The 20887-nt window shown below is 46.2% G+C and overlaps 1 protein-coding gene across 1 annotated transcript in view; it reads left to right on the top strand.

Moving 5' to 3' along the window:
* Window positions 1–4059: 4059 nt before the first annotated feature.
* Window positions 4060–20887, top strand: part of LOC147896912 (NOL1/NOP2/sun family protein / antitermination NusB domain-containing protein) — a 147755-nt gene continuing 130927 nt past the window's right edge. Inside the window, exons 1-2 of the mRNA XM_087381394.1 lie at window positions 4060–4390; window positions 4482–4636. Coding sequence (XP_087237520.1) covers window positions 4141–4390; window positions 4482–4636 — 405 coding nt within the window. The 5' untranslated portion in view covers window positions 4060–4140. The remainder of the gene's footprint in view (window positions 4391–4481; window positions 4637–20887) is intronic.

Raw genomic sequence — 20887 nt, forward strand, 5'->3', positions numbered from 1 at the left:
TCATTCTGTAGTCATTGAGTACTTCCTTACTTACATCAATTGACCCCTTCTCCCCCTTTTTCACTCCTCTCTCCTCATTCACCTTTACTCCCTTTGCTTCTTATGCACAATGTCCCCCTCATCTGGCCATGCATATTGTCCCTCCCTTCTAGTCATGATTGGAGGGTGCAAATCACCTCCTTTGTTTCCTATCTTTCAATACCATTTACAAAATAACACTTTGAGTAGTTGTCTTACTCTCTTGGAGATTTCCAAACAAAAAATTAGATCGGCAAGGGAGGGATTCTTTCATTGCATGTTATTGTGACTGTAGAATATTTGATCACCATTGGTAAGTTGATACGAGCCATGGCAATAGTGATCATTTGAGGTGAGACCCTCCGTTGGTATCAACATTCTGCCATGCTTTGATCTCCTCCCATTTCATCCCTCTACTCTTCCCTACATTTTCTATTAGCATTGCCTCCCTAGAGGGAGTGTTATAGTTAAGAGTTATGAGCTTATTTTGGAAGATTTCCACATATTTTCCCTTTTCTAAAAGAAAATGTTGCTTGGGTAAAAAAACTAACTGTAGCCAAATGGGTAGGCTTCTGACCTCAGTAGCTTGGTAATTAAATATACCATGCTTAGGAAAATTGGCACATTCTCACACCATCATACAAACCCTAACAGTTGATCATTTACAATCCCAACAAATAGGAGTAAATAGTCACTACAACCTCTAAGCATCGAATTTTATAGAATAGGAGACCCAACCATTATGTTGACACGGTCTTTTTTTTTGCAATAACAACTTTTGATAAGATGGGGCACCTATCCACCACTATATGAAAAGGAAGTTTACCTAACTTCCCACACTACAATAACCATCGATGGCATTGACTTACCTACATCAAACTTTGAACCCAACGCAAGGAAGTCAATGTTCAATTTAGCAATGTATTGTTTTAAAGTGTGTCATTTTAGTACATTCTCACCATACATATAAGAGGTATTGGGACAAAAAACCCACATGCTATTTGACATTATTGATTTGAGACTAGAAGATTAACATGCTACAAGATTTACAAAGAAAAGGGCTCATACACACACAAACACACATACACACACACTTACTATTCTCCTTTTTCTTTTGCATCCATTTAATTTAAAATTTTCCCTTTTCCTATTTTTCCTAGTTCCTTTTCCTTCTATCTCACAAACAATCCCTAATTTTTTCTAATTACTTCTAATTTTTTTTCATTTTCTTAAGCTCTCTCTCTCTCTCTCTCTCTCTCTCTCTCTCTCTCTCTCTCATCTTTAGCCTATTTTCTTCCCTATTTTTTCCTCTTCCTTCCCCATAATTTTCCCTAATATCACTCGATTTCCCCCCAAATTTTTTTAATAATGTTTTAAAACTAACTTTTTAAACCCCTTTTCAAATTCTCTCTAAGCCCTTTTTTTTCCACATCGAGTTGTTTAAGTATGTGTTTAAGCTACTATTTTATTGTGACCCTGATAACAAGGGAGGGATGTTTATGACACCTATCTTCCCAATTAAAGCTAAGCTGGTTCTTACCATGTTTTCTTGTTGGATGGTGATAGGTATGTAGACTCTCCTCTTCAATAAAAGAGATGCTTATCAGGACTTCACCAAGCTCTTTTTTTTTGCAAAAATGTTTTTTGCATAAATATTGTTGTCATTTCTTATCAAAGCTCTTATATACTTTTTATGCAATTTCGTAGGTGCTTTACCTACATACTCAAACTCTTCCTTAATTCTATAATGTTCTCTTTCTATCCTTCACCTTGACCAGGGGTTGTTGTTTTGTCTTCCACACACATGTCCTTTCCCCTGGACGGTTGCACATAGCACACTTAAGTCATTAAGGCCTCTTTTGGTTGCTTGACTCCTTTCTCTAACTCGTGTCCTGTTTTTCTTTCAGAATTTTTCATGGGATGTTTCGCTCCAATCAGAGGCTCTCAACAACCCTCTTCTGGCTCCTTCTCCCTCATCCCGAGCATCTTTGGATGGTTGCACTTATTACATTTAAGTCATCATGGCGTTGCCTTTTGACTCACTTCATTGCTCGCTGAGCAATTTTCTCTTTCTTTTGGTTTTTTCTTCTTTGTAAGAAGTCTTCCACCCTAAACAATTCCCAGATTAGCCCAGTCCATCCCTATTATGGTGATCATATAAACTCTTCTTTCCCCTGGTTAATTGCAAAATCAACAACTCCCATTGCTCCAAAATCGCATGTCTTACTCAAGCACTTCTCTTACTCTTTTTCCACTGCTTATTTGACACTTCTAGAACATTACTAGTCCTTTTTGGGTAGACAGTAGGTCATCACACTAGGTGATGACGTATTGTCTCACCTAGTGTGTTGTATCCTATTGGGGCAAAGGTGGGCACGCGCACACACACACACACACACACACACACACACTTACTATTTTCCTTTTTCTTTTGCATCCATTTAATTTTTAAAATTTCCCTTTTCCTATATTTTCTAATTCCTTTTCCTTCTATCTCACAAACACTTCCTAATTTTTCCTGATTCCTTCTAATTTTTTCCCATTTTCTTTCTTAAAGCTCTCTCTCTCTCTCTCTCTCTCATCTTTAACCAATTTTCTCATATTTTCTTCCCTATTTTTTCCTCTTCCTTCCCCATAATTTTCCCTAGTATCACTCGATTTGCCCCTAATTTTTTAAATTAATGTTTTAAAACTAACTTTTTAAATCCCTTTTCAAATTCTCTCTAGGCCCTTTTTTTTTCCACATCGAGCTGTTTAAGTGTGTGTTTAAGCTACTTATTTATTGTGACCCTAATAACAAGGGAGGGGTGTTTATGACACCTGTCTTCCCAATTAAAGTTAAGCTAGTTCTTACCATGTTTTCTTGTTGGATGGTGATAGGTATGCAGACTCTCCTCTTCAATAAAAGAGATGCTTATCAGGACTTCACCAAGCTCTTATTTTTTTGGCAAAAATGTTTTCTGCAAAAACATTATTGTCATTTCTTATCAAAGCTCTTATGTACTTTTTATGCAATTTCATAGGTGCTTTACCTACATACTCAAACTCTTCCTTAATTCTATAATGTTCTCTTTCTATCCTTCACCCTGACTCTTTTATCAAAAGGGGTTGTTGTCTTGTCTTTCACACACACACACACACACACACACACACACACACACATACACACACAAAGCTTAAGATATGCCTACCTCGTTATCAAAACACAAAACAAAGGGGGTTCTTAATAGTACAACAAGGAGGTGATACCGGAAAAGAACAAACAAGGAGATATAATATCCACAGAACTCTGCTTGGCTCATCCATTGTTGGATGCGGATCTGCCGCGGGTAGACAATGGGGGAGCAGCACTCAACCAAATGGAGAAACCTCACTCCTTGATAGATTTAAACCCATAACAACCACTCCCACACAACGTCGAATGGTTTGAACCTAACGAGCTGCTCACAAAAGTATTACGATGCAAAACAATGGCAGTGAGCCGAATGACTAATTATATACGGAATCATAGATGATCAGAGGTATTAAATCAAACTACCAGCAATCTCTTGTGAAATTGATCTGATATTAATGCAAGTAGACCAAGGCACACGAGCACGATAGATGGGAAACGTAAACGCTAACCTCTATAAATGTGTCTATGATAGAGAAGGTTCACAACCAAGCTTTCGTGACACCTGATTTCGAAAACCTTCCTCAAAGCTTTCTCTCGCTCAACTAATCGGACCCTCTACAGATACCAGCGATTCTGTTTCTTGAAAATGGATGCTCCACAGATACCGATGAAAATGCGCGAAGACCAAAACAACAACGAAAATAGAAACGCAAGCCAAGCATGGAGCAAAGATAGAAGTACGCCTCGGGACTTTTTTGTAACAAAAGTGTAACTAGAGCGCTGCGTGAAAGGTATTGAGATCAATACTTGTTTCAAAGGAAAGGCACACTTACATGAACATGAATTGATTTATAAACAATCATCACAAATCAATGTGTCTCGATTTGAAATAACTTGCACACATACTAGATTTTGCACATGAAAATCATTTCAGGGATCACCACAAAGCCTTACTTCTTCATTTCCAAAGTGTTTTTGCCACCTTCTCTTCATGCCACTCTCATGCCATGCTGAAACTTTCAGCTTCGCATGGGGAGTGTGTACCCACTACCACTGCCTCTCTTCTCCATTCAGAACTCCTTGTCTGCCCAAAGCCCAATGGGCAGCGCTACACGTACTTCCACTTTTTCCTCGCTTCCAAAACGACCCTTCACCCAAGTACCCAGTTCACTAATGCCCACTCTTCCCAACATCGTCCACCTCGTCCCTCGGTAGCTGACTCGCAGCTCAGTAGTGACATTTCACCTTACCGAGCGTGTAAAACAAGCTGTCCTCTTTTGAATTCCGTAATTTGTTTATCCTTTACAATTCAAGAGCTATTTTTGAATCGAGATTCGGTCGTTTGTAGTCGCTGTGGTCAGACTGTTGAGAATCGAGCAAGGGGGTGCTTACGCTGATGTTTTGAGCGGAGACGGTCAAGAATCGTGGGAGAACGAAATGGACTACGTGGAGCGCACTCTTGGTTTTCGAACTACAGCACTGGAATCTCGCGGCCAGAGACAGGCAATAAGTCCCTGTGTTAATTGAATAAGAAAATGAAAAGTAGCTAAGCTTACCTTGGATTTCAGATCGTTTTTAAGTTTGTGTCAGTTGCACTATTCTATGCTACATCAATAAACTTTTAATCTTATTAATGGGAGAAGGGACGAGGTTCCTCAAGCTTGCCGCAAGAGTTGTGGTTCCTTTTCGAGCAAAGAGGTTTGTCATCCACAGCTTATAAGTTTGCACAAATTTTTGCCATAGCTCTAAGTGCATAGATGTCGAGGCGCCTTCATAGAGATTCATTCAGATTCAAGACCAAGATCGAGATGGAGACTCAGGATCTACGAACATGAATTGAGATTTCGATTCTTATTGAGATTGAGATTGCAATTGAGGTTCTTCTGAGATTGAGATTGATGTTGATAGTGTGGTGTCATTTTGCATCTCAAAAATTTGACCAAGTACCAAAAAGCAATTGTAGCCCACCCTCCATCCACAATAATAGATGTGGCTATTATCTTGATGTGATACCTGACATGTTATATACTCTATTTGTTGTGCCAAGTCACATTGCCACATTACTATGTCGATAGCATCTACTAATTTTAGACTCAGAGAGTGAGGGAGTAAGCCAAAGTCGAAGATCTTGACAAGCCTGCCTCAACGGGTGACAATAAGCTCCGAAAAACTATGAAAGAAGACAGAAGTCACACTGTCCTCCCCAGGGCACTTCTTACGAGGGAGGGCCTTGAGGGCCTCCCATAGATCCTCATCCGTGAATGGTGTCTCTAGTTGCCTGCTCATGCTCATCGGGGCCACTGATGGAACCTGGTCCCAAACTAGATATCTACCTCCGACTGTGATTGGGATTGAGAGGTAGTGGTATCGTTCCTGGATCTCACAATAGATTGGGCAGGTGCAAAGGAAATGCTCCTCGATCCAATAGACTGGGCAAGTGCAAAGGAAATGTGCCTCTGTCTCCACCTCCTCTAAGGCATAGCCTATGGATCCGCTGCTAGAAGAGGTAGTGGTATCGTTCTTGGATCTCACAATAGATTGGGCAGGTGCAAAGTCTGTCTCCACCTCCTCTAAGGCATAGCCTACGGATCCGTTGCTCTCTAGGTATGCCTGTAGCTCTCTTGCCTCGATGCTCAGCTGATGGGACAATACCCGCTTCTGTCCCAATGGCGATCTTCAATGCATGTGACAATCCTCTGTCCTCTAGCTATTGGGGTTGATGATCACTCCATCCTCTGATACTCTCAAGAATTGGTCGTGGTAGAACTAGATCTTGGTGAGAAACTTCTAGTTCCTCCCAAATCTGTAACATATAGAGTTGGAGTCCCGAGCCACAAACCGAGCTAGAAGCCAATCCAAGTTCCTCCTCTTTCCATGGATGAGGGAACTCCGTAGACAAGACCCAAGTCGAGGGGATGCTAGGAACTTCCAAGGTGGAATGCCTTACGACCCTCTAATCGCCCTGGCCCTACTAGCCTTCGTCAACTTGGTGGCGCCGCAGTTTCCAACCTACTGCCCGTAGCATGGGACCAATGCTACCATGCCTCAGGACCCCCCACCTCTGGGAGTCTGGTCCTTCTCGTCTATACCGGTTTTGCCAATGAATGCAGGCATGGGTACTCCGTCCCGATGTCGACACCGGCGACTACATGGACATCACCACTTGGGCAAGGCCTTAGGCCAGCCCTGCGACCCGCCAGGCCCATAGCATTATCACCTTTGCTAGTGGCTCAAACGGTGTTGACTGATGAGGCTATGTGTATTTTGGTGAACGCCCTAGGAAGGGTGTAATATCACCGCCTATTCCAAAAGTACACACACCTGTGTAGGCCCAGGGCCTGGCACCGGTTCCCACCTATAAAGAGACTTACCCTGACCCGGTCTTAGAAAAGCAATACGTAAAGGATGCCCAGGACTTGGTGCATGAGTGCCAGGATAAGTTCGGAGAAAGTGCATCCAAGCTATATTGAAAGGAGAGGGTGGAGTAGGTCAATCTGAATACCTTGACTGGTAAAGCATTTGGATACCATGCATTCCATGCCGTGCTAACCCCTCTTATCTACTAGTCTCGTGGACGACTCCAGTGCCAACCTCGGCAATCTCCAGCTAAGCAAAATCCAAACCCTATGAAGGAATGTTGCCGTCTTAAAGATAACATCAATTTGAAGTGGTATCATGGCAAACTTTGCTTATACTATCTCATGAGGTACTGGAGGCTTACTCCGAATCATTTGGGATCCCATAATCCCCTGTAGTCGCTCAGATCTTCGCCAATAAGTCGTTGAGAAATCGCCAATGCTCCTAGATAAGTGTAGGGCTGCACGATCTCCGCTGGCTCCCCTCAGTAAGTGAAATTGTGTCGATGAAGTATTGCACATGGGTGTTGAAAATCATGGCCTTGGTTTTCCCAAAGGTTGACTGTCAAGTCTCTCTCCTTGCAAAACTCCTCGAAAGCATATAGGTGTTTCTGTAGGCCTACCGCTGAGGAAGATATGAGGACTATGCCATTTTGTATTATTAAATCAGCCAATAGTGATACCTGACCTCCCATGCAGATGATGAAGGTCGTGATCTCGTCAATGTAGAGCCCAAAGAGGGTCAATGAGGAGGGGCATCACTGCTTCACTTCCATAGCACTCTCAGTCCACTATGACCAACATCTTAGGGTGCGTACTTTCCCTCTGACAAACTCATATAGACTCATCACACCCCAAATCATGACTCTTAGGATGTACATCTTCCGAATTCTCCTAACCATACAAACGTATGGTACTACCTTCTGAAAGTCTACAAAGCATGCATGGACTTTCAGGGATCTCGACCTTGCATCCATAGAGTAAAAATGTGGTCAAGGGTAGAGTGTTGCCTTCGAAACCCAGCCTATCCCAAAGCTCGTTGCCCTTGTGCCTTTGTGTAGGAGCTGATCTCTTTCTCTAGCACTGGTCCATAAATCGTGGCCAACGTGTGGCCAATCGTAAGAGTGCGGTAGTTCTCGGTCTATGAGACTGATAGAAAACCTGATACAATGACCAAAAGGGTGGAGCTACTGAGTGAGCATCCTAACCCATGTTAGAAAATTGTGCAGGACATAGTCAATGTCATCATCATCAATGTTAGAGAGAGAGAGAGAGAGAGAGAGAGAGAGAGAGAGAGATGTGTATTAACGTTTGCGGGAGGCCTCGCAGGCCTATGGGACAAAGTACACAAAAGAGAAACTCATATAAGCCTCAATGGGCTGGAGCAAGGGCGCGCTAAGGCCCTTGTTGAGTATTAATCTATACTGATCTAATGGCTCAATCAAGAGCTTGGACTCAGAAGCCAAAGCCCGGCACCGTGGTGGCTCTTTGGTGAGCTGTGAAAATATATCGGATCTGCATCTGTCGGGCTGTCTCACACTGTGGCGGGGGCGCGGTCTAGCAAGCTGCCCAACTTGCAGAGGTCTTTGTGCCTAAGTATGCCAACAGATATAAGGATGCAATGGGCAGCACTCATGGGACTGTGCATGATTATGAAAAGAAGCCTAAATTGGCTGATCGGCATGATTAAAAATCTGCAGCAGCACCAATCCCTAGATTTGATACTGTATTGAGCCCTACAGATATCCTGATGCCAAGCTAGGAGGCAAGACATGCAGGGAATGAAAAATCAGAGATCAAACAGCATACAAGGCAATTATGGACAGTAGGAAGAAGGCAAATCATGCTTTAAGTGTGGTGAGAAGTGAACCCCTAAGCATCGAGATGTTTGCAAGATGTGCAACACTGTTGCAGCTAGATGCTATAGACTCCCTGGATGCCTCTCATGATGAGATGGAGGGAGCATATGTGCCAGAAGAAGCCTCAGACACGGGGGCCATGAAAGGTGCCGAGTTTCCTTTTGATCTTGGTGGTGCTACTGATTCTCACATGCATGCTAGTGACACATTTGACATTCATCCCTTCCGTGGTAGACAACACCGTATGCCTAGAGCCTCTTTTGTGGAGCATCATGTTGCCATGCCATTCCATGCACGGGATGATGCGAATGGGAATGCTCTTGTGGCTGAGGAGGAGATTTATTGGGATGCTCAGCAAGCGCTAAATGCTATCTTCCGTGATGCATTGATGGGTGCCAGGAGTGTTGAGACTATCATATTAAAGGGTGAGATCAAGGGCCGGACTATTCACATGCTCGTGGACAGTGGGAGGACCCATAGCTTCATCAACACCAAGACCTTGTAGAAGGTAGAGCTGATTGCTACAGAAATAGACCACAGTCTGAGAGTGGAAGTGGCCAATGGACAGCATATGATCAGTAGACTGTGTTGCCCGGGCGAGAAGATCAGGCTATTTGATGACTGATTTTGCGGGAGATCTTTTTGCACTGGACATGGGTCCGATTGATGTTGTCTTGGGCTGTGATTGGATGAAATCTCTGGGAGAGTTCAGCCTTGACACTCTGCTTTGCACATAGGGGTAAGCAAGTGGTCTTATAGGGACATGACAGCCATCAAGACAATTGGCCAGAGAGCTCAAGAACGGGAATGCCATCTATGCCTAGAATTTATCTGTAGCTCAGAAGGAAGCATTCCCGATGTGGTTGACTTGGATATGCAGAAATTGCTCCTTGAATTTGTTGATATGCCATCCCAATTGCATCCTGAGAGGGATGTGGATCTTGCCATTGTTTTGGAGCCTGGCAGTAAGGCCATAAACAAAGCCCCATACCGTCTTTCTAAAGTTGAGGGGGAGGAAGTGGCAGTACAGGTGCGGGAATTGCTTGAGAAGAATAACATCTCTCATAGCACTTCTCCTTTTGCCTTCTCAGTGCTTTTGGTGAAGAAGAAAGATGGATTGTATCGCATGTGCATCGATTACAGGGATCTTAACAAGGCCACTATCAACAATAGGTTTCCAATTCCCTGGATTGATGACTGTTGGATGAACTCAAGGGTGCTCAGTTTTTCACGAAGTAGATTTGAGGTCTGGCTACCATCAAATCAGGGTGAAAGACGGCCTTCTGCATAGAACGGGGCTTGTATGAATTCAAGGTGATGCCTTTGGATTGACTAATGCACCGGGCACCTTCCAGGTGCTCATGAACAAGATAATGCAGCCACTTCTTTTTAGATTCGTGCTGGTTTTCTTTGATGATATGCTCATTTACATCAAGGATTGGCAAGATCACATTAAGCATGTGAAGCAGGTGTTGGAAATTCTGAGGATGCATCAGGTTTATGCAAAGGCCAGCAAATGCACTTTAATGGCAGAAGAGGTTGAGTACTTGGGGCATATTGTGAGTAGACATGGCATTTGGGTGGAAAGGTGAAAAGAAAGAAAGAAATTTTATTAGAGTCTTCGGAAGACCGATGGGTCTATGAGACTGAAAGAGAACTTGATACATGTAGGCCATCTCGTGGTAGTTCTAGTGATGCCCTATAGGCCATGGTATGTGCCTTGAAGGCATAAATATAGGCACTTGTAGTGTTAGTGCCTTTTAGGCCACATAGGACACTTAGTCCTATGTGACACCTAGGACACTTAGTCCTAGGTCTAGGTACAAGTACTTTGTACTCTTTCTTTTCTATGATCCTAGTTCATCGACCCTTGTACCTTGTACGTGCTCTCTTTTGTCTATGTGACCCTTCAGTGCTATCAGAGCCTAGTTCTGCTGCCTGCGCCTCTTTTCCATACTGCCTGTACAACTGTACAGACGTCCGTACAGATACGTACGGATCCCGTACGTTTCCTCCAGCTGCTGTCCAAGGCTTCCAATGTTTTTCCGTCGCCACAAATCGCCTCATTGCTGTTCCCAGACTGAGGTGACTGCTTGTAGGCTTCAGCTGCAGCATTTTCGAGGTCCTCCATAGTACCCGTGACCATCTGTCATCACCTTTGTACTGCTGTTCCAGATGCCTAGCTCCTGCGACTTTAACCAGACCTAGATCCAGGCGCCTAGCTCCCGTGACCTCTCCACAGTCATCTGCTGAAGACGTTCTGCTATCGCGACCTGTTCATAGCCCTCCAAAGGAGATACTCCAGCCACACACTAAGTTTGAGGTGTCTAAGGGCTGTTCCAGCTACACTCCAGCTGTCTTTTGCACTTCAACCTGCTGCAGCAGCTTCGTGGTTTGTTATACTCTACCTACAGAGGCCTTTTGAGTCTCAGTCCTAATCTCAAAGGACCAGAAGCTGATTCACAAGCAACATTTGCATTATTTTACTGTTTTTGACAGTTTTTACTGTCAAACCCTAATTTCCAACAGAAAAATTTAGGGCTTTTGACATCTGGACCTTCAACCTGTCAATACAATACTTTGGACAAGGTTGACAACTGAAATCCTTCCAAAAATTGAAGTTTTCAGTTAATTTCAGGTTCAAGATTGTCACATTGTGCCATGTCATCACTCAGGTCAACAAAATTTGGGGCTTTTGTGTTGGGAGCTCAATTTCAACTGGTGTTTGGGACAGTAACTCATATTTTTGCAGTTTCAAGCTTTGAGGCTATACATTGGGTCACATTTGAAAAAATTTCAGCAAAATTTAGGGCTTTTCTGCATTTGCCCTCTTTTTGGCCTATTTGCCCTCATTAAATTTGGGTCTTTTGCCAAATTTGGTGTTTTTGTAGTGAACATTGCTTGCCACAGTCACATTTGGGTCAGATCTGCATTTGCCCTTTGATTTGGGTTGGAAATTTGCAGATATTTGCTGTCATTTTTCGACAACCAGCTTTTGCAGTGATAGCCTTGAGGCTTTTGGGTTTTCAGGTCTCTTTCAGGGTATCACATTTGCTATGGCTAGGAACAATCAAGATCTATTTGGCGTTCTTCGTGAAGATGATAAGTTGGATGGCATCAACTATCCGATGTGGTCTTATCTTATGAAACATATTCTAGTTGGAAAGCATTTGTGGAATATTGTTTCCAGGGTTGATCTGAGGCCAGCCAATGCTACAGTGGTTGCCTCTACTGTTGGTCCCTCTGCAGGGGGTACTCCTCCTGATGCCTCATCCTCTAGCACTCCTACTACTACTCTTCCAACTCAGGAACAGACAAGATGGGATGCAAGAGATGCAAATGCACATTCATGTATTGCTTTATCATGCAAGAGAATCATTATTCCACACATCTAGTCTTGGAGGACAACAAAGGATGCTTGGGACAAATTGGCTTCTCTCTATCAGATTCGCAATGAAGCACGTGTTGCATATTTGAGAAGGCAATTATAGGAAGTCAGTATGAATGAAGGTGACTCTATGGATGCATACTTGACAAAGGTCAAGGACCTCATGGAACAACTTGCCAACATTGATGAGGTGGTGCCAAATTCACAGCTTGTCAGTACCACATTGAATGGACTGCTAGATGCATATCAAGGGTTTGCTACAACCCTTCGATTAGTGGCCATGGGTAATCCAGACCACTATTATTTTGATCAGCTAGTTACTTTGCTTTTGCAGGAAGAGCAAAGTAGAGCTAATAGACAAGCCATTATTCATGATCATGCATTTGCTTCACAACAGACAGGAAGAGGCAAGGCTTCCAAGCCTATGGGTAAGCCAAAACCTGCGCATAGCAGCTGCAATTCCTCCCATGCATCTAAAAATACAGCAGATAAGTCAAAGAAGAAAAGATGCAACTATTGTCGCAAGCCTAGACATGACATTTCAGAATGCAGGAAGCGCATTGCTTCGAAGAAAAAGAAAGCAGGATTGACAGTTAATGCCTCACATGCTATTGAATCCCATGAGCCAGTAGATGCTTCACATGCACATGCTCTTCAGGATGATTGGGCATGGGCTGTCCATTGCTTATTTGATCCCTCCAAAGCTGATGCATTCTTTACTGCTAATGATGTTTAGTCGTGGTACTTTGATAGTGGTTCTTCCAAGCATGTCACAACTTGTAGACAGTTGTTTCATTCTTTAGCTGATGCACCTCGAGGGGGGACTGTCACATGTGCTAATAATACTTCATATGCTGTAAAAGGAATTGGAGATGTGCAGCTCACATCCATTTCAAGCCATCCTGTCACTCTGACAAATGTTCTTTTTGTGCCTGGAATTGAAGTCAACTTGATTTCAATTTCAGCAATTGCCACTTCAGGTTTCAGAGTTATTTTTGATGGCTACAGATGCCTAGTTTATGATCTTCGTGATGACAATGCCATAGTTCTCACTGGCACTTTGCAAAAAGGGCTTTATCACCTTGATCATCACTCAGCTGCACACTTTCTATTGAAGCATTGGCTATTTCAGATTTACAGTTTGCTGAAACTCATCTTTGGCATGAGAGAATGGGCCATCTTAATTATAGAGCTCTTGCAAAGCAGCAGATGGCAAATGATGTACCTCAAACTCACACAGTTTCCAAACATGTGTGTGAGGGTTGCCTTTTGGGTAAGATGCATCGATTTCCTTTCCAAAAGAATTGTCCAAACCTCTCACAAAGGAAATTGCAGCTAGTGCACAGTGATGTCTGTGGCCCAATGAGGACAAATGCCATTGGGGGGTACAAGTATTTCATGACTCTCATTGATGATTTCACAAGATATTGCGGGATATATTCTTTAAAAGCCAAATCTGAAGTTTTATTATGCTTTCAGAGATGGCTGAATATGGTTGAGAATAAATCAGGATGCAAGCTTGTCACCCTCAACACAGATAGGGGGGGAGAGTAATTGTCAAAGGAGTTTGATGCATTTTTGTCTTCACGGGGCATTATTCACTTATGTACTACTCCTTACACTCCTCAGCAGAATCCTGTTACTGAAAGGAAAAACAGGTCCACAATGGAGATGGCCAGATGCATGCTTAAGGCCAAGTCTTTGCCCAATAAATTTTGGCTTGATGCAGTGATGTGTGCCAACTATGTGCTGAATAGATCATCTACCTGGCATTGCAGACTGTTACACCTTATGAAGCATGGAAAGGCAGGAATCCTTCACTTTCACACATGAGAGTTTTAGGGTCTCTTGCATATGTTCATGTACCATCTCAGCTGAGACATAAGCTTGATGAAAATGCATATTTATTGGTTACAGCCAGGAGAGTAGAGGGTATCGGTTATACTAACCAAATACTGGGAAGATTATTGTCAGTAGAGATGTAATCTTTGCTGAACATTCAGCTTCTCCTCTTGTGGACTGCAAAGCTAAGCCAGATGTTGACATGTTTGATGCCTTTGAATCTTGGTTACCTCTGCCATCCTCAGAAGAGGACTTTGACTAGCAACATGAGCCTCCTGCAGGCTCTCCACCAAGTAATAATCAGCCACTACCTCATGCTGATTTACAGGTTTCTCTTCCAGCACAAAATGATTCCACTATTCATGATGCAGTCATTAAAGAAAGAGCTGTCAATAGACAACAAAGGCAAGTTCCCAGATGGCTTCTTGATACATTGAGGGACAGCAAACAAGATCAGCCTTTTGCTGCCCGGACAAGGTCAGGGAATAGACAGCATCGTCACTTTCTTGAGTTTGCACTCCTTGCTACAGCTTGCAATCAGGAGCCTCTGTGCCATAAAGATGCTTTTGACAACAAAGAGTGGATGGATGCAATGAAAGCTGAGTTACATTCCATTGCTAAAAATGACACATGGGAATTAGTAGATCTCCCTCCCGGCAAGCATGCCATTGGAACCCGGTGGGTCTACAAATTAAAAAGGAAATCTGATGGCAGCATAGATCGATACAAAGCCCGTCTTGTTGCAAAAGGGTATGCCCAACAACAAGGCATTGACTTTGAGGAGGCATTTGCTCCCACATCCAAGATTACTACCATTAGATGTGTCATTGCCAATGCAGCCCATCATCATTGGCAAGTGCACCAACTTGACATCAAGACTGCTTTTCTTCATGGGGATCTGTAGGAAGAAGTATATGTCACACAACCACGTGGCTTTGAGGTTGTTAATTCTGAAACTAAGGTATGCCGGCTTAGAAAAGCCTTTTATGGTTTGAAGCAGGCACCCAGGGCGGCATGGTATGCCAAAATTCATGCACACTTACTATCCCTTGGTTTTCAGAATAGTCCCACAGAACCCACTCTTTATGTCCGTGGGAGTGGATCTGATTTTTTAGTGCTGATTTTATACGTGGATGATATGCTCATCACGGGCCCAGATACTCAATAAATTGCAGCTTTCAAGGCTGATTTGCAGCAGATTTTTGACATGTCAGACATGGGACAGCTCCATTATTATTTGGGCATTCAGTTTGCTCATGTTGAGGGGGGTATCATGATGTCTTAGTCCAAGTATATTGGACAGCTCCTTGATCGTTTTCAGTTTGAGGATTGCAAGCCAATCTCTACTCCAGTGGACCTTGGCTTCAAATTCTCAGCTCATGACGGGAGCCCACCATGTGATATCACTCTTTATCAGTAGGCTGTTGGATGCCTTATTTATTTTATGTCACACCAGACCTGACTTATAGTATGCAGTATCTCAGCTCAGTAGATTCATGCACATGCCCAGTTCACAGCATTGGCAGGCAGTGAAGAGAGTCTTCAGATATCTCAGAGGCACTCAGGATTTAGCCCTATTCTATGGTGATCAGGGTTCACTTACCATGCATGCTTACACGGATAGTGACTGGGTAGGATGTTCCGACACCAGAGTGTCACATACTGGCAATTGTTTTTTGCTTGGCAATTCATGTCTCTCTTGGCTCAGCAAGAAGCAACCAACAGTTTCCACATCTAGCTGTGAGGCTGAGTACAGGACAGCTTTCACCGCTACAGTAGAGTGTGTTTGGCTTCGACAATTACTTACAAATCTTGGTATTTGCCAGACATCCTCCACTATTGTCTACACTGACAGCCAGAGTGCTTTGGCCATTGCGCGTAACCCAGTGTTTCGTGCACATACCAAGCATATTGAAGTTCATTATCATTATGTTCGGGAGCGGTTGTCAGCAGGAGACATAGAGTTATCCTATCTTCCCACAGAGGACAACATAGCAGATATGTTTACAAAGACACTTCCTCGTCCCAAGTTCGAAGTCTTTCGACAGGCTTTACACTTGGTTCCCTTTGTTACATGATCTGACATCCCTTGTATATTCATAGGTGGCTATATCCTTTTGGATGAACATGTGCCACCATGACCAGAAAATACCAGGTATTCTGAGACGTCTCCAGAGTACTTCAGCCCATCCCATGGAGGGGGGTTTGTAGGCCATCTCCTGGTAGTTCTAGTGATGCCCTATAGGCCATGGTATGTGCCTTGTAGGCATAAATATATACTCTTGTAGTGTTAGTGCCTTTTAGGCCACATAGGACACTTAGTCCTATGTGACACCTAGGATACTTAGTCCTAGGTCTAGGTACAAGTAATTTGTACTCTTTCTTTTCTATTATCCTAGTTTGACGTGACGGCGTTTCTCATCGACCCTTGTACCTTGTACGTGCTCTCTTTTGTCTACGTGACTCTTCAATACAAACCACAGTAAGGGTGGAGCTACTAAACGAGCATCATCACCCGTGTTGAGTCCTAAGTCTGATCATACATAGTCAAATACATTTGGGTGTGTTGTACTCAAAGTTTATGGCGACCCACCAAGAGTCACACCTGGGTCACGTCATGGTTACCTCAGCAACATGCCAAGTTGTTAGACCTTGGTCATACCTAGTCGCAGCGTGTTCACATGTGTTCACATCTTGGACGTGACATGGAACAGACTTGGACATGACTTGACATGGACATGACTTGGACATGACATGACTTGGACATGACATGGACTTGACTTGGACATGACTTGACCTGGACATGACTTGGGTATGACGGAAGCAATACATGACTGAAGAGTGCCAAACCTCAACCTCGACTCACCATGGTCAAAGTCAATCAGAGGGAAGTATTGGCGCAATGGTACACCTGTTGGTGCACATGGGAAGGAGTCCAACAGTTAAGAGGCATAGGTGGTGCACCAACCCTCTCAACCAACTAGTGTCAGGAGCGCAGGAGAACACATGGAGCACGAGATTCACTGACCCAGGACAGGTTGGAGTGTTGCGGAAGCCATCAAGGACAGAGCGGCCCACAAACGGTGGAATGGCTAAGGATGGCTAAGGGTGCAAGAAGACATCCAATAGGAAGAAGTTGTGGAGATTGGTAGCGGGGAGGGGAGCAGAGGAGGAGGAGGTGAAGAAGGGGAAAGGGGGAAGGGAGGGGGACTTTTCTGGAGGGGCGAGAGGCGGGAGTGAAGGAGTGAGAGGCTAGAGTCAAGAGCTCGCCTCGTGTGTATCTTCTGGGAGTGTATCAGTCATCTTGCTTTCTAATGAGTTATGCTACTTCCCATCTCTGCTCGCTACTCTAAAATCTCTTTTCGTTGTGTTCTCCTCCCCTCCTCTCCCTTCACCTGGTACAACGGACCTGTGTCATGTGGTTGAAGTTCTTTGCTGTTCATGTCGAGGGATGGCTTTCATGATGTTGTTCCGCTTTGGTCTTCTTCTTGCTCACATCACTTCAGCACTTGTACCGCTTGCACATAGTTGACACCATCTCTACCGCTTGCACATAGTTGACACCATCGACAAGCACTCACCTACGTACCATCAGTGACACTTATGGCACGTCTTACTCGCTTCTCGCACCAGTGGCCCTAGGCCTCCGGTAATACTTCCGGAAGTGTTAGGAAACCCCCCCCCTCAGACAGTTTATGGCGATCACGGTGGGACACTGCTGGTGTTGAGTAGCATGAGTGAAGTGGTGATCTAGGGTCCTAGAGAGAGGTCTTATGCCGAGTAGTTCTGAAACATTTGAAGGAGCTAGTGAGAGAACTAGGAGGTACTTGAGGAGAGTGGAGAAAAGACTTCCGGCAGACCAAACTAGGTACAAGAAGCATTACGTGCGACGTAAGTTTGCGAAGTCCTCAACTCGAGCACAAAGTGAGCCCATTGGAGCAGTAGCCAGAGCAAGTAACTTCATCGACACTCTCATTGACTTGGGCCAACAGGAACCCTGGTGGTCAGATCCGGACTCCGGAGAAGAAGAAGTGCAAAGCGGAGAACAGGTGAAAGAAGAGGGTACTAAGGACGAGGACTCCTCAGGGACTCATCAAGGTCAAGGCAGCCCCTCTCCTCCTCCTGCAACGATGTCTTCATCAACCACCTCTTCTACCGGAGTGGTGACTCCATCTGCTCCCGCCTCAACCTCTTGTGGACAAGCTGCTACCTCATCTGTTATGCATAGCTCCGGGCTCCTAGCTAATCCTTCTACATCTATTCCATTGGGGGGTACTTTTGCTCTGGCCATGCCTTTACCTGCCATGATGGTTTCATCTCCCTTTCCATCCACACCGGTGTTGCCTTTTCCACCACCTTCTTCCTTCCCTTCCGCTTACTCATCCATGACTTCAACTCCGTCCCTCTCTTTCCCAAATGCTCTCCCATCCTCTTTCACCCCCACATCTTCCATGTTCTCACCCTTTCCCTCTGCAACACCGAGACCCCCCACTTACGCCCTACCATCTGGGTACACTTCCTCTATGACTACATCAGTAGTGACTTCTCCATTGTGGTCCTCCACAGGAGGAGTTGTCGGGGTGGTCTCCTCTTCGGGAGCACCAGCACTCATTACAGCCCCATCGGGACTCCCTCCAACTCTTGCATCCTCTCCAACCTCTCGGGTGGGGATGGCCCCCTCTCCAACCTCTCGGGTGGGGATGGCCGTTCTCAGTCCTCCAGATAGAGCTAGACTTCTCGAGCTACTCAACAAGGTCCACGTGAAGACTCAAAAGTTCAAAGGCCACCTCCATGAAGATGCGGAAGCTCATGTGAGGAAGTTCCTCACAGCATGTAGACCTAAAGGTGTGGAGAATGAGCATGCGTTCCTTCACATCTTTCCCTCGTCATTGGAGGATGCCGCGGATGTATGGTACAGTCAATTTCCTCCGGACCACTTCCAGACGTGGACAGACCTAAGGGAGGAATTCTTACGCACTTTCAAGTTGGAAAAATTCGAACACATGATTGTCCAAGAGTTATCCACTGACACCATGAAGCCTGGAGAGAGCATCTCTGAGATGTACACAAGGATGAGGGTCTTGGCGGCAAAGATGTCGGTGCCACCCAATGACGCCGTCATGAAGGGGTGGTTTTTGAAGGCTTTACCCTCCACCATTGCTATAAGGCTGGTTGACAAACTTCCTGAGCATGCCTCACTACAAGAATTTCTGAGGGAAGCGGTGAAGATGGAACGGTCCCAGTTAAGTTTCGCCTCAACACCCGCTCAAACCGCCCAACTTCCGAGAGAAGAGGGCTCACAGGCATGGCAGCAACTCAAGAAGGAATATTTAATCGCGAATAGCGCTCCTGCGAGCTTCCCCTCCCCCCCCTCGCCGTTAGCCCCTACCTCCCCCTAGCTCCCCCCTCGCCGCGACCACCTCCACCCCTCCCCTCCGCCCTCGACCCCCGTCCCCCCTCCCCCCCCCCCGCCGGCCACCTCGCTGCCCCTCGCCTCACCTCCGCTCCAACCCGCCCCCTCGCTCCAACCCGCCCCTTGCCTCCGCTCCATCCCGCCCCCTCGCTCCTACCCGCCCCCTCGCCGCCACTCCAACCCGCCCCTCGCCCCCGCTCCAACCCGCCCCTCGCCGCCGCTCCAACCCGCCCCCTCCGCTCCAACCCGCCTCGCCCTCGCCTCGCCTCCGCTCCAACCCACCCCCTCGCCTCCGCTCCAACCCGCCCCCTTCGCTCCAGCCCGCCTCGCCCTCGCCTCGCCTCCGCTCCAACCCGCCCCTCGCTGCTCCCTCGCCATCCACCCCGCTCCAACCCGCCCCCTCGCTGCTCTTTCACCCCCTCGCTTCACCCGCCCCCGCCTCATTCCGCTCTCCCCGCCCCCCGCTGCACCCCTCCACCCCCGCCATTCCAACCTCGCCCCCCCCCCCCCCGCCCTCCCGCGCCCTTCCGTACTCCCCGCACCCCGCAGCCTTCACCCCGCCCTCCGCTTCGACCCCCCCGTCCCCTCACTTCGCCTCGCCCGCCTCACCCCCAGGCTCCACCTCCCGCTTCATCCCCTTCTTGGGTGGCAGCCTGTTTTTCCTCATCGGAAGCTTGCAGTTAGTCTTGGCGGTATGGTGGCCCCCTGCCCGGATCCGGAGGCCCAGTCGGACCCTCCCTCTCCAGATGCGTACCGCGTTATCCTGACAGAGCAACAATCATCCCGTGTTCAGGAGGTAGCCATTGACTTTGCTCGTACCTCTGTTTACGGTAGAGTCATTGGACACTCCCCCTCCAAGTCTACCATCAGGGACTGGCTCCAGTCCACTCTCCTGCTAGAGGATGGCCATATTGAGGAGGTGGCCCTTATGGGAAGGGGCATCTTCTGGCTCAAACTCTCCAGTGAGAAAGCTGCGAGCAACCTGATTGCCGGTTCCCCCACATCGGTGGATGGGAAGATCATCATGATAGTCCCGTGGTACCGTGGTTTCAGCGCAGCGGATTTCGATGTTCGGTTCCGTATACCTCGCCACCCAGTGACACTAGTTTTTCCAGGGCTTGCTACTGAGCTGCGGCCGATTGTCAGGGACTTGGGCTCCCATTTTGGCTGGGTTATGCACGACACCTTTGCCGACGCGGTGACCACGCAGGAGCTTTATGGAAGGTGGAAGCAGAGAAGCAGTGATCACACGCTACTTCTTCACTCGCTTCTATTCAGCACCCGGGCATTACTACATCACGAAAGGTATCCGTCCTGCTCTCAATGCTCTCTTCACCATCACTCAGTATGATTTTGCATCCCTCTTTTATTCAACATTCCGGGCCACTGTTCGAAATCGCACACGCCGAAGCACACGCACCTGTACTTGTGGACCTCACCTCACCTACCTCTTGCACCAGTGGCGGGCTGCAACGCCTGCACTTTTTCCTCCACCTTCACATACTTCATCTTCTCCTCACCGCCCACCCTCCGCTCCTATGATCCCCCACTTGAGATCAGCTCCACTGGCCCTTCGTGCGGCCCCAGCATCCTCGGCCTCTGCTGCATCAGTCTTTGTCCTCTCTTCCTCTCCAGTCCCCATTCCCACTCTTGCTCCCCCCACATCTACATCTCCAGTCCCCATTCCCACTCTTGCTCCCCCCACATTTGCATCTCCAGTCCCCATTCCCACTCTTGCTCCACCCACATCTGTAGCACAGGTTTCTGAGCCATTCCCTCTTGGGCCAGCCTCTGGAGCTTTGCCATCAGTTGCTCATGCAGGAGTCGCCTCTCCATCCATCCCCTTCGAGGCAGATTTTGATTTCCCTGATGATGTTCTTCCGGTCACTCCCCTGC

The sequence above is a fragment of the Dipteris shenzhenensis genome, chromosome 11 (assembly GCF_047967505.1).
Source record: "Dipteris shenzhenensis isolate YYH24624 ecotype China chromosome 11, Dip_SZ_1.0, whole genome shotgun sequence".
NCBI lineage: Eukaryota > Viridiplantae > Streptophyta > Polypodiopsida > Gleicheniales > Dipteridaceae > Dipteris > Dipteris shenzhenensis.